The 14,397-nt window shown below is 33.2% G+C and overlaps 1 protein-coding gene across 5 annotated transcripts in view; it reads left to right on the top strand.

The window, feature by feature from the left end:
• Positions 1-14,397, top strand: part of dock11 (dedicator of cytokinesis 11) — a 152,593-nt gene that overhangs the window by 47,029 nt on the left and 91,167 nt on the right. For all 5 annotated transcript variants that reach the window (XR_012382568.1, XR_012382567.1, XM_073907182.1 and 2 more), the window contains exons 13-25: positions 2,597-2,719; positions 4,220-4,302; positions 4,493-4,615; positions 5,873-5,949; positions 7,197-7,381; positions 7,802-7,867; positions 7,990-8,082; positions 9,338-9,461; positions 11,781-11,902; positions 12,029-12,112; positions 12,217-12,306; positions 12,966-13,087; positions 14,012-14,081. Coding sequence is in view for 3 of the 5 variants with exons in the window: in XM_073907182.1 (XP_073763283.1) it covers positions 2,597-2,719; positions 4,220-4,302; positions 4,493-4,615; positions 5,873-5,949; positions 7,197-7,381; positions 7,802-7,867; positions 7,990-8,082; positions 9,338-9,461; positions 11,781-11,902; positions 12,029-12,112; positions 12,217-12,306; positions 12,966-13,087; positions 14,012-14,081 (1,362 nt within the window). In the remaining 2 variants the exon portion in view is untranslated. The remainder of the gene's footprint in view (positions 1-2,596; positions 2,720-4,219; positions 4,303-4,492; positions 4,616-5,872; positions 5,950-7,196; positions 7,382-7,801; positions 7,868-7,989; positions 8,083-9,337; positions 9,462-11,780; positions 11,903-12,028; positions 12,113-12,216; positions 12,307-12,965; positions 13,088-14,011; positions 14,082-14,397) is intronic.

The raw sequence follows: 14,397 nt of genomic DNA, 5'->3' as shown, positions 1-14,397 counted from the left end.
GTATATATTATGTCAACACAAACTTTTAATATGGATGTGATTAATCACAGTTGGTCTTTATATGATATAACCTTTTCATTAATGCTATTACTGTACACTGTTATGATTATTCTAAAAATGTGAAATTCAAACCACAAAAACTATCCTGCAGAAATAAACAATTTCAACCAGTATTAACTGACATCAACAGTATTAACAAAATTGTGCACATGTGCTTTATACCACATTTGGATCGTTTCATTTGCTTTATTATCAACATTTGTCAGCTTTTACAGGCCTGATGTCTTTAATGTAGGATGATACTGAGAGCTGTGCTAAATAAATGCAGCTTTTTTATCTTGGGTATTGAAGTTTTCCAGTTATAAATCGTGGATTGTTGTATTTGACTAATCCTCTCAAGGCCTACTTATCTGAGTGTGTTTTCGTGTGTTTGAGCTTGCTGTGCTCTACATGGCATGTGACCAGCTCTTATGCTGTAAGGCACTAAATCACAGCCAGTGCCATGACGCTCTCAGTCAGGCTGGAAATGCGATGTGGCTGGAAGTGATGTAAAACAGGGCCCGTGTGTGTTGTTGGAGACGGGAGTATGAGCAGTGTCTTGCAGTACAGACAATGATGTTGTTTTCATTTAGCATTTTTAATCAAAACATTTTGTATAATACTGAACACTTTTGTCTGCAGTGATGATTTACAGTTTGTGTTTGGGTGTACAGATTTGGCCATTCAGAATATCTTGAGAGATTTTTTTTATTTAATAAGGAGTGCATATATTTTTAATTTAAGTGTTTTATTTATTTTATGTTTAAATATCTAATTATATATATTGTAAAACACAAACACAACGGCGTGGTGTTACAAACAATTCCACGGAGGGTGCTTTATTTACACGGTGAACAAATGTGAACAGTGTAAATACGGTGCTCTTCTTGGGATAGGTGCTCAGGTGCTCCGGGGAAGTGGCGAGGTAGTGTAAGAGTTCGGGTGCTGGATCGATCAGTAGCTGGAGTTCACTGTGTGTTCACTAAGAGACAGAAAGACACAAGCGTTAGCGCAGGTAGTCATGAAAGAATGAAGCTCGTCTTCCTCGTGTGTGGGGCTGGCTTATGTGTGTCTCCTCTTGATTAGCTCCAGCTGAGATCGATCCAGTGTTGATGAGGTGCCAGCTGGGGTGAATCCTTGACCAGGGCGACGTGGCACCGGTATACTCGCTACAATATATATACATATAGTATGTATATATTAGGGCTTCACAATATATCATTTGAGCATCGATATTACAATGCGTACATCCGCAATAGTTTTTTTCACATTTATTTTAGTTTTATTGTGTTCATCTATGCTTGTAGTTTGTTTACAACGCACACACACACACACACACACACACACACACACACTCCCCAAATGTGGAAACACTCATTTCTTTACTGATCTCTAAGCAATCATTGCTTTAATATAGTATACAGTAGGCCTATAAATTGGTCAAAGTTGACAGGACTCTTAAAAAAACAGGTTTTCCACCCTATTGACCTTTTCTAAATCGTAAATTCTAAATTCATCTAAAAAGAATAGAAGAAATCTGCTCAGCCTAGTACTGGAAAGTGTATGATGGCCAACCCTACAGTATGCCTGCATGGTGCATCTCCAGGCATAGACGATTTTCTCCCCGAAACCCTACAAGAGTATACTTTTGCTTTACACATGTTTGTTTTTTTTTTGCTTTTTACTTTTCCATGTCCATATCTTTTGCAGTCTATGCTACTAACACTACTATTAATATTGCTGTTTATAACTATTATTTTATTTTTCTTATAACATGAGGTTCAAACCAGTGGCAGATGATTATACTAGCTTGCTTAACCTCTTATGGAAATGATTATTTTATTAATTTCTTAATTCAGCATTTATCAGTTTTTGTAAGATTAAAGTTATTATAGTTCTAGTATTACTATTGACTTGTACCTGTTTCATATTTTGGCTTATTATTGTTTTCTTTATTACCCAGCAACAAATCAGGAAATCATTTATCTTCTAAACCATTCTCTGACTTCCCCATTTATCTCAATGACTTAAAGGGAGCGCTCACATAAAAAGGAACATTTACTCACTGTTTACTCTCCCTCAATGATTCCAAACTTGTGAGTTTCTTTATTCTGTTGAACACAGAAGATTTTTTGAAGAAAGATGAAAACCTTTAAGCATTCGCTTTCATATTAGGAAAAACAAATACAGTTTTCTTCTATTTTATTTTTCTTTCGTGTTCAACAGAAGAAATAGTCAAAGAGGTTATGACAAAAGTAAAGGGGGATAAACAATGACAGAATTGTCAGTTTTGTGTGAACTATCCCTTCAACTATAAAAGAGATGGTACACGCTAGGGGTAGTACACACTATCAGTTAAAGTTGTGGAGACATTGGTATTGCTGTATTTTGTTTCTTAAATGTTATGGAATAAGTTTTTTTTGTTTTTAATCAGACTTTGAGTCTGTAATAAAGTTTGGATGAATAAATATACTGAACTGATAATCTTTAAATAAAAATCTTTCAATCTTTTTAGTTTTTATCTTTACAGTGACCATGTTTTCTTTGTGTTCTGCAGGGTATTTTCTCCGTCACAAACCCTCACGCTGACATCTTCCTGTTGGCCCGAGTGGAGAAGGTTTTGCAGAACGGCATCACTCATTGCGCTGATCCCTACATCAAGCCCTCCGACATCAGCAAGGTCTGATGCTGAATCACACACAGTACAATAACAAACACATGCTCAAAGAGGACTGTAAAAACACTTCTTAGGCATGACGTCTTTCGCCTCAAATAGAGAACTGTGCAACGCCAACAAGCTGCTTAGTGCACTGAAAAAAGCAAAGTAAAGTTAGTTAAGTAAAAGTAAATTAGAAAAGTAAAATTAGTATTTTTTTTATCTTGAGTTACAGCATGTAAAAGGTACATTGTTTGTATCTTTTACTTAGTTGTTTGTAGTCATCCTTTTTTTACAAGTGTATTTTACTCATATTAGTTTGTATGTTTTCCTGTGGCACTTCATATAGATTTTTTTTTTAAGTTTATGTGTTGCTTGAAAATGTAAGTAAACAACATATCAGTAGATTTGTATGATAACATCTCAACATAACAAAAACAGAGACGTCAGTACTTGGCGGATTAAATGCATTGACAGTAACAAATCTTTTTTTAAATTATGAATGTGTTATTTTGAGACAAAAAGAAAAAAGCAAAATGACATAAAACAGTAAGATGACATGAAACAGCCTAACCCAACAGCAAGATACAATACTGGTTTAACTCCAACTGTAAAGCACTAAAAAAGTACTAAATGCCGCTGTTCATCAGCAAAACGACACAATGTTGCTCTGAGATGCACATGTACATATCTGGATTTGTTTGAAATCATTTTTATTGTTGAAATGAAAAATGAAAGACCATATTTTTTCTAAAAGGTAACTTATTACTTTTAGTTTAGTTTATTCATTAGTTAGTTTAGTAGCGTAAAATCAGTATTTGAGATATATATTTAAGGTTTTGCACTCTTGCTTTTACAACATTTTTTAACTTTATTTTAAATTCAATAAAAAAATTGTATGTTTTTTTTCAATATATTTTGAATTTGTAAGTGTATTTAAAATTATAGGGTCATTCTAAGTACATCTTTATACACTCTAAAAATGCTGGGTTTAGACAAACCCAACATTGGACAAATGTTTTCTAATTATATTTTAATTAAAACCCAAAAGTTTGGTTTGTCTATAAATTGAAATAAAAAATATTGCATCCTGTACTCCTCTGCATTTTGGATGCATTTTATCTAGAGACGCGCTGAAGTATTGGCTGCTGATATATATTGTCCAATATTGGATCCATTTGAAGTTATCTGCAATAACAATAAATCCTAGAGAGGAGTACAGGATGCAATATTTTCATTTAAATTTGTGGACAAATGGGTTAAAATGAGCTAAATGTATAATGTATATATAGTTACAGAACTGCCTTTGTTTGTTAAGTTTACTAAATAAATATGTTCTGAAATGTGTCTAATAAAATTTACTGTTGTTAAAAGAAATCACATTTGAAGATTGTCATATTTTCAGACTAGCTAGTAATGTATGCATTTGACCAGAATCAGTATTGGAACTATTAATTCTGATTTAGGTGCTTTCAGAATGTTGGGTTGAATATTTCTGTTTTTTTCTATCTGCCTGTTTCTCAGACGGTACAGAAAGTGTTGAAGACTGCCAAGCAGACATGCCAACGGCTGGGCCAATACCGGATGCCTTTCGCTTGGGCTGCCAAGTAAGGCAGAAAATCACTCCTCCATTCACTTTCATGAATTAATTTCAGTTTTAAGTATTTAAGTTCAGTTTATGTGTCTTTTACATTGAATTGTCGCAGTCTTGCTCTTTGGAATTATCTGGTGATTATTACATGTTTGCGTGTTATAAAGTAGATTTTTGGTGATGAGGATATTTGTGTTGTACTTCAGGCAGGTGTTTAAAGATTCCCAAGGCACTTTAGACACGGATGGCAAATTTTCTCCACTCTACCGTCAAGACAGTAGCAAGATATCAACAGAAGACCTCATCAAACTGTTGACAGATCTCAAGAAGTAAGTTATAATATCTATATTATAATTATAATCATTACAGCTATCATGCATTTACAGTGTAATGTAGAAATAAATATATATTTTATATAATATATATTATGATCTGCACACATTGCATCTGATTTCATTTTACATGTTTATGTGTGTGTGTGGGTTTGTTGTTTGTATTCCTTATGTTTCGCAATTGTCCCCACAAGTATAGGAATATCAATCCATTTTGACCTAGTGGGCACATTTTTTGGTTCCTATGAGGAAAGCTGCTCACACAAAATAAAGATTTCTGAAAATGTTAAAGTACAAATTGTTTCCTGTGAGTGTTGGGTTAAGGATTAGGATGAGGCAGAGGGATTGAATATAAAGTTTGAACAGTATAGCTGGAAGGGCATCCGCTGCATAAAACATTTGCTGGATAAGTTGGCGGTCAGGGGCGGACTGGCCATCTGGCAATTCTGGCAAATGCCAGAAGGGCCGGACCAATTTTTAAATGTGGGCCGGTCAGTTTTTTTTTTTTTTTAATATGTATTGTTCTTACGTGCAGGCAGCTTTTATGTCTTGCTAGATGTGATATTATGATGATGATAATAAAAATAATAATAATAAATGTTAAGCATTTGGCCCAACTGGTGACGGCCGCCTGATTTCAAGATGGGCCGACCCAATCCGAGGTTACCCGGACATAATCAAAATCCGGCAAGAATGTCATATTATTTCACCATCTGTACACCAAAATAAATAGTAAATGTCTGTGTCCGTGGGTGGGTTGTGTCGGTGTGGTAATGTGGGCTGATGTGGCTACAATGCCAGGGCTGAATTTTTGTCCCAGTCCGCCCCTGTTGGCGGTTCATTCCGCTGTGGCGACCTCGGATTAATAAAGGGACTAAGACTAAAAGAAAAAAAATTAATTAATTTATTCAGTGGCAGAATTGTAGTCTGGGTGCATATTTTTCAGTGATCTGCATAGCCTAGATCACTGGTGATTGTTACAAAGAGTATCTTATAGAAAAGATGGCACAAATGCATTAAAATGTATTAAAATGTATTAAAATTACTTTAATAAAGCTAAATATTGCATTCTAAATAATAAAAATGCTTCTTAACAGAAAAAAGTTTATTTCTGACTTAGTCTTCTTGTGCCTGCTTTTTTAAAATTAGTTATTGGGAATGATGTATCCTTGTCATCAATCGACTTTGTATATCTTTGTCAGTCAGTTTATTGCATACAGTGTTTTTTTTAAGAGACATGTTTTCTTTTCACAGACCAGAGAAGAACAAACTGCAGATAATCCCTGGACAAATTAACATCACTGTTGAATGTGTACCTCCAGACTTGTCAAGTGAGTCTGCTTGTTGTTTTAATTCATTTGCATTTAATAATTGATAACTGAATATCTGCATGATCACTTTCAGAATCTAGAAAGCATTGAAGCGTTTACTTCACTGCAGGGTTTATTATACGATATATATAAGCCTTTAAATGTCACTTTAAGCTGTTTAGAAGTGTCTTGAAACATATCTAGTTAAATATTATTTACTGTCATCATGGCAAAGATGTAAGTTTTAAGTTTTTTTTTAATTCACAAAATTATTTAAAGCACATTATTTATGAAAATGTTTTAAATACAGTTGAAGTCTGAATTATTTTCCCCTTGTGTATTTTCCTTAATTTCTGTTTACTGGAAAGAAAATGTAATAGTTTGGATTATAAATAGTTTAACTGATTTATTTTATCTTTGCTATGATGATAGAACATAATATTTTACTAGCAGGGTCTCCACAGGGTCTTAAAGTCTTAAAATATCTTAAATTTAGGCCTTAAAAATCTTAAATTCACTGCAATATGGTGTTATGGTATGTCATAAATAGTTTTTAACAGATCTGAATTTCTCTTTGTCAATGTAAAGCTACCCAACTGCTACAACCAACAATCTATTAAAAAATAAATAAATAAAATTTGTAAACTCCATTTAATTATCATCCTTACATCCTTACTATAACATTTGTTTACAAGTTATACATGTATGCATAAATGTATGTTGTGCATTTAGTTCATTATAGTTTTTTAAACTTAAAAAAAGAAAAATATATATGTGTGTGTGTGTATACATAGCTGGAGTTTGTTTCTTTTGTTTCGACAAATTATTTACAATATCTGAGTTTTATCTGTTTAGACATATTATTTAAAATCTCTGAGTTTTAATTTTAATGGGGCAAGTAAAAGTCTTAAATTTAACTTGGCAGAAACCCTGTGCAAGATATTTTTCAAGATACTAGTATTCAGCTTAAAATGCAATTTAAAGGCTTAACTAGGTTGATTAGGCAAAATAAGGTAAATAAGCAAATTTACTGCTTAAAAGGGCCAATAATAGTGACCTTAAAAAAAATTGAAAAATTAAAAAACACTTTTATTCTAGCAGAAATAAAAAATAAATAAGACTTTTTCCTGAAGAAAAAATATTATAGGAAATACTGTGAAAAATCCCTTGATCTGTTCAAGATCATTTGGAAAATATTTGAAAAAGAAAAAAAATCACCGGAGGGCGAATAATTTTGACTTCAACTGTATACATCGTCATCTTCACAGACTCTGTCACATCGTCTTACATTCCCGTAAAGCCATTTGCGGATCAGTGTGACAGCGTGTCGGTGGAAGTGGAGGAATTTGTCCCGGAAGAGGCTCGATTCAACCACCCGTTCACCATCTACAACAACCACCTCTACATCTATCCTCAGCAGCTCAAATATGACAGTCAGAAGGCCTTCGACAAAGTAAGTTTCCTTTTACGTCTAACAGAACAAGGTTATTAAAGATTGAAGAAAATGTTCTCTTGTGAGGGCTGAAATAATTAAACATTAGCTTGCTTGCAGATACATTAAGGTGCAGTAGGTGATCTGCCAAAATGCTAGCCGGTTAGTGTAATATCTTTGAAACAGTCCCACCCCTGCCGTCCAAAACCAGCGGACAACCCACTAGACCATGTCATTTTCCACTTAGAAAACTTTATAGTACTTTATAAAACTACAATTTCAAACGAAAAACTGTATTACATCTAGATTACATTTTATGTTTTACATTCAAGACATTTAAAATTTTACATCTTTTCCAGCTTTAATAAAGGAAAAGTACAGCAGTTCTGTTGAAGCATTTAGTATATGAATTATTTTTATAATGTTTGTGTTTTCTCTTAGGCTCGAAACATTGCAGTGTGTGTTCAATTCAAGGATTCTGATGAGGAGGGATCAAGCCCACTAAAGGTAAATCCGTGATCATATTCAACTGCCGTCAATGTTGTTTCCACAGTTAGTTAATATTTAATAATCAGTATAGTTTTATGTATTTGTATAGTGAATTTTACAAACCACTGTTTTGCTTTTAGTGCATCTACGGCAAGCCAGGGGATCCACTATTCACCACCAGTGCTTTTGCTGCAGTTTTGCATCACAATCAATCTCCAGAGTTTTATGACGAGGTAATATTCATAAATCATCATACACACTATCATATAGTGTATTTTTCCCCTCAACTACACAGCAACATAGTCTCACACCTAAAATAAATCTGACTTCTGATACAATACAATAGGTAGATATGATAATGATCAAAATAGATTTAATGATCAAAACATCCTTATCATAAGCATTCATACATTTTTAAAATCACACATTTAGTAAAAACCTCTTAATTATTGAATGCATCTATGAATAATGTACATTGTTAATAATATAAACTGTTATCATAATTTATATATTTCTTAGAACAAAAAAAGCTCCTAATACTGTATGAGAGCACAGTCTTGGGTTTAATATTGAGACCCATAACCGTCATTGGCATGATGTTACGCAACTTTTTTGGTCAGACTGATCTATAAACAACACAAAGCACTGGCTTTCTCGAGACAAGCGTATGAATATTTGAATCTTCCAGAGACAAATCCTGTTAGGCTTTCCCAGAGCCTCGGGCCGGGATATTAAAGACTAATTGTTTGTTCAATAGTTGAATGAGTCACAAGACATTGACACAGACATTGCGTATTGTATAATTTGCTTGATGACAGCCTAATGACGTCATCAGCTTGATAGACATCTTAAAGCAAGACATTGCAAGAGGATAGGGATAAAAATAAAGTAATGGTTTTCAAGTTTTGACAATTTTTGACTATTTTTGAGTCAAAGTTTTTTTTTTTTTTTTAGTGATGAGGTTTTGGGAATCTCTTTTTATCACTCCACAATTCAGAGAATACAGTAAATAACCAGAAAATAAATACATTTTTTTACATTTAATCAATCAGTTTATCTGTGAACAAATCCCAATGTAATAACCATCAGAATAAATATATAAATAATATTATTTATAAGATTTATGGCACTTTGCAGGAGATTTTTTTAAGAAATTGGCCTTGGTATTGTAAATTTATTGTAATTGAAATGTGCAAATAAAGCTGATAAAGTGCTGTAAATGGGGCAGTTTTAATGTGCATTTTGGATGTTTTCTTTTTTATTAGAATGCAAAATCACTTTATGAAAAGCCAAAAAGCCCAGTATCGACAGGTGCACCTTAATAGAGTCATTCTGCAAAACTGTAAAGATGTGTTATTAATTGTTCCAAGGTGTTGAGTTGTAATCATTAGGACATGTTTCACTGTTCTTTTGGATATTATCACAGTTGACTTGAATTAAACCTGTCACGTTTACCTTGATGCTAAAGTATTTTCTTTTCTTCAACAGATAAAAATTGAGCTTCCTGTGCATATCCATGAGAAGCACCATATTCTCTTTACTTTTTACCATATCAGTTGTGACCTTGGCACCAAAACCACCAGTAAGAAGAGAGAAGGAGTGGAGACACTGGGTGAGTGTGTGCTTGTGTGCAATATACGCTACACAATAGGACTGCACCATATGGCCATAAAAGTTATCACAATAAGTTTTTTATGTCATTTGATAATATTATTTGACAATAATTATCATAATAAATGTCATATATATATATATATATATATATATATATATATATATATATATATATATATATATATATATATATATATATATATATATATACACACAGTACATTTCTGCCAAGTTCAAAAGCAGATTTTTTGCTCTTGAGTGAAAGTTTTTAAAGGTGATTTGAGATGGCCATTTTTACAAATCTAGTTGATGAGAATTCTTTAAGTTACCTCGTTTAAATTTTCCCTGCGGTAATGTAAATTAACATCCTTTTTACCCTGTCACAAACACCTCAGTTCACAGCGACCGGTTTTGATGCATGTCTCTTTAAATGATGATAAACTAATTACATTCAAACTCATTTTCGTGTATAACCACCTGACTGCTTGTTTTCTTTTGAAATTTTCTGAGCTGCCAGATATAGCAGAAACCTTCCAATATTTAAAAAGTAAACATTTCTATAAAAATTTAAAATTTCATCCAATGTTATTGCAAGCTTAATGCCTTGTCAGTTTAAAACTCCTAATATATATTTTGGTAACAGTTTAGTTGAAGTAAAAGTTCACATCATTTACCACTGACGTATTACCTGTCTATTATTAAATTAGTAACTGTTTAATAGTACTTATTTTACATCCCTAAACCTACCTAATACCTAAACCAAATTACTACCTTAATAACTAATAAGAAGCTAATTAGTAGTTTATTGAGCTAAAAGTCTTAAATAAAGGCTTCTGAAGGGTTTGTTAATAGAGTGAATTGTTGCTTAAAATAAAAGTATGAAGTAATGAAGTAGATACACAAAAATCCGCTTTCAGAAGTTTTCTTTCACACAACAAACTGCACAGAAGTTTTAAAGGGATAGTTCACCCAAAAAATGAAAATGTATTCTCTTTTTTTTTACTCCCCCTTCTAAACATTTATAAATTTCTTTCTTTTGTTGAACAAAAAGAAGATATTTTTAAGAATGCTGAAAACCTGTAACCATCAAAGGGCACATAGTTTATCCCTTTTTTTATGATTTTATAATTTAATAATATGATTTTATAATTTAAGTGCCGAGCTTGCACACCGAGACTAATAACCACACACACTGAATTAACTTTGACTGAGGCACCGAATGCGCCGCGACACGGCACACCAGACACTCTCAGTGGCGCGGCAGAAACATGAAGTGTCCCGAATCGTCGCGCCACGCATTCCAGAACTAAAACACAGGCTTTTACTAGAACAAACACAACGTCGCCGAGCCGCCGACCCGAAGCTCCGCCACATGCACCACGACAGAAACCCACGCCCAGAACTCCTAAATGCATGGCGCTGCGACACACAAAAGGTACAAGCAATAATTCCGATTAGAGCGATAACATGGAGAATATTTATCTTGTGTTGAACCCAATGAGCCTTTCGTCTAAAAATAGAGCAAGGGTGTTCCTTTAGTGATATTGCTTTAACTCGCACGCTGAAAATGGCAGACGTGAAACAAAAAAATTGAGGATATGATCGTGACGCGAGGCTGTCAATCAATATTGGTAGGCGGGGGGACCGCTCTCCTACAAAAGTTGGTCCACCGTTTATGTTGTTAAATTGAATAAAAAAAAGGACTGTGTGTGTTTATATCACCCCATTATGAAGGTCTATACACTATATACACACACATGTCTGTCCAAACAGCTTGAAAAGGAGATTTTTCACTATAGGTGCCCTTTAACTTCCATAGTAGAAAAAAATACTATAGAAGTCAATGGTTTCTAAATAATTATTTTGTGTTCAACTGAAAAAAGAAACTTTGTTTGAAACAAGTAGAGAGTGAGTAGATGATGGTAGAATAAAATGTTTGTGTCTAACTATCTCTTTAAGTAAAAACATACAAGTTCATATAATGTAAATTATTTCTGTAAATGCACAGTTAGGAAAGAAATGTCATATGTATCATTAAATTAGCTCTGTGAAATCTAATCTCTTGAATGTGAAGACAACACGCTGTGAAAACAATGCTGGTCTGGAATTATGTAATTGTTTAGAAATTATTACAATGATTACTAAAAACTGAAAACTCAGTAATACAGTCAAGGCAATTAGGGCAGTTCATAAATTGCGTCTTTGTGCTATTTAACTTTGCAGAATCTATTTTATTTATTTATTTCAAGCGCAAATAAATCAAAACCCAAAGAAAGTCCTAAACATAATAATCTCCTTTAAACTTTTTTCCCCACAGTGGGTTACTCCTGGACTCCATTATTAAAGGATGGCAGAATAAAGTCCTCGGATCTGCAGCTCCCTGTTTCTGCCAATCTGCTCGCTGGTTACTTGTGTGACAAAAGCCAAGACATAAAAAAGGTTACACCTTCCTTTCAGCAACACTATCGCTAATTTTTAAAACAAGTGCTGGTTGCTTAGCTTATTGATCATTTCACTAGTTTGTCTGATTGATTTGATATAGTCAATTTGTGTTTGTTTTTTCAGGTTTTTCCATACATCAAATGGGTGGATAACGCCAAACCTTTATTTAAAGTGCGGGCGTATGTAGCATCAACAATTTACACTCAGGTATCACTCAATCTAATAACTGTTTAGCTGACTTGTCATTCTACTGAACAGAAAAGAATCCTGTATAATGTAAAATAAAGCATTAAATCTCTCACCTCCTCCAGGATTTGCACCTTCACAATTTCTTCCAGCACTGTCAGCTGATGAGATCAACATCACAGGGCAATCCTGCTGAACTCATCAAATATCTAAAGGTCAGAATTACACATCTGTCAATCAGGGATGATGCAGATATCATCACTTAATTTACTTCACGCACAATATGCACCTTAACAGGCACACGCGTGTGTGTGTGTGTTAAAGTGCACATAATATTCGCACATTTCAAACCATTTTATTTTGTAAAAATATGTTGAACCTCTTTATATTTAGCACATATTGGGAATAAATATATATTGCTGGTTAAAAAAAATGTAATATAAGAATTTTGTTAATATTTTTGACCGATGCATTTAACATACCTTCTAATTGAATCTTTTGCTATTTGAATATGTCTTAAAAATGTCATTTATTGCTGTGATGCAAGGCTGAATTTAAGCAGCCATTCCTTTATTTAGGTCAACTTATTTTAATATGCTAATTATGTGCTTAAAAGAAGCATTTATTATCATAATCGTTGAAAAGAGTTGTTTTATAGATTTGGTACACGTTTTTACACAAAGCTTGATTAATAGAAAGCAGAAAAACTAGAATTTTATTATTATTATTAAATGTTATAATTTATATGAGCTTTGATATTAAAGTGTATCTTCCCTGAACAAAAGTATTGATTTAATTTTAGAAAAGTAATGCTCACCCCAATGGTAGTCAGTGCGTTTCAAAATGTTTTGTATTTTCTTCCTTTGTCTCCAAGTGCCTGCATGCGGTTGAGACTCAGGTTGTCATCAAGTTTCTTCCTACGGTTCTCGTTCAACTCTTTGAAGTCCTTAGTATGGCAAGCAAAGAGGGTCAAGATGTTGCCGTCAACTCCACACGGTGATATTACTACCTAATTCATTAAATGTGACAATTCTGCATGCAAACCAGTGTTGCCAATTATTTTCTTAATAAAAAGATGCTAAGCTCTTCCCGAAAAGTTTCTAAATGTTACTAGATTACGTCATATGGCAATTTGCATAATACTGACATCATCACGTCCAACTGTTTTTGTTTGTTTAACAGCTTATGGTTAATAAAGGGGTGTTTATATTTGAACTACACTTTATGTATGCATATCCACTTAACTACATTTATTGCTATATGTATATGCTATATGTTTGAATACAGTACATCATGATACAGTACATCATGTGTAGTGAATTTGCAGTAATTTCTCAGACATAATAAGCTCAGACAAGTTCCAAAACTGTCTCTAAAATATCTGTGATTATGAACTAGAAAAGAATAAACAATTAAATTAACAGTACGGTACAGTAACACATAAGAGTCTATAAAAAACACCAAAAAAAAGTCACTAGATTTGTTGCTAGTTGCTTTTTTGAAAATTTGTTGCTAAGGGGGTCTGAAAAGGCGCTAAGATGGCAACACTGATGCAAAAAAAAAACTGGTCTATTAATTTGTTAAAAAGTGATGTAACGAATGCAGGTTCTGCCTTGTAAGCACTAGTTCCACCTAGTGGAGAAATACAAATAAAGCACATTCTCCACATTTGCAAATGACTCAATACACTTACTGCACTCTTGCATATAAAGATACATCTTCTTAAGATTATTCTGACATTTTTTACAGTATTATAAGATATCCTACTTTAAAATAGTTCTTACATACATCACCTTTTAAGGTTTTAGACATTAATCCTTTTTTATATCATTCTTTATTTGTTGTGTTTTTGTAAAATGATGTAAATGATCGAAATGTTTCCTCCCGTTGACATTACTGATGTCTTGTTTTTTCTCACAGTGTAATCATTCACATTGTGTCTCAGTGTCATGAAGAGGGTCTGGAGCATTACCTGCGCTCTTTTTTGAAGGTACGACTCTTATTAAACCTCATGTTTCTATGTTTTTTTTTACACAGATTGCACTCGACCACAATTAAAAAAGTCAGGTTTGTAGAGTTTAGATAAAAAAAAAACATGAAAAATATCAATGTCAAAAATTACAATAATTATTTTGTAGTTATTTTTATTTGTTTATTGCAACAAGTGCATGAACAGCAGATTGCGGTGTCACTATGTTATTGCACTATACTTTTTTTTGTTAAAACGTTAAATTACTGTGTCATTTGCTCTAGGTTTTGTTCTTCATTATATACAGTGCTCAGCATATATGAGTACATCCCTAACA

The sequence above is a fragment of the Danio rerio genome, chromosome 7 (genome assembly GCF_049306965.1).
Source record: "Danio rerio strain Tuebingen ecotype United States chromosome 7, GRCz12tu, whole genome shotgun sequence".
NCBI lineage: Eukaryota > Metazoa > Chordata > Actinopteri > Cypriniformes > Danionidae > Danio > Danio rerio.
This window is presented reverse-complemented; position numbering and strand designations above follow the sequence as displayed.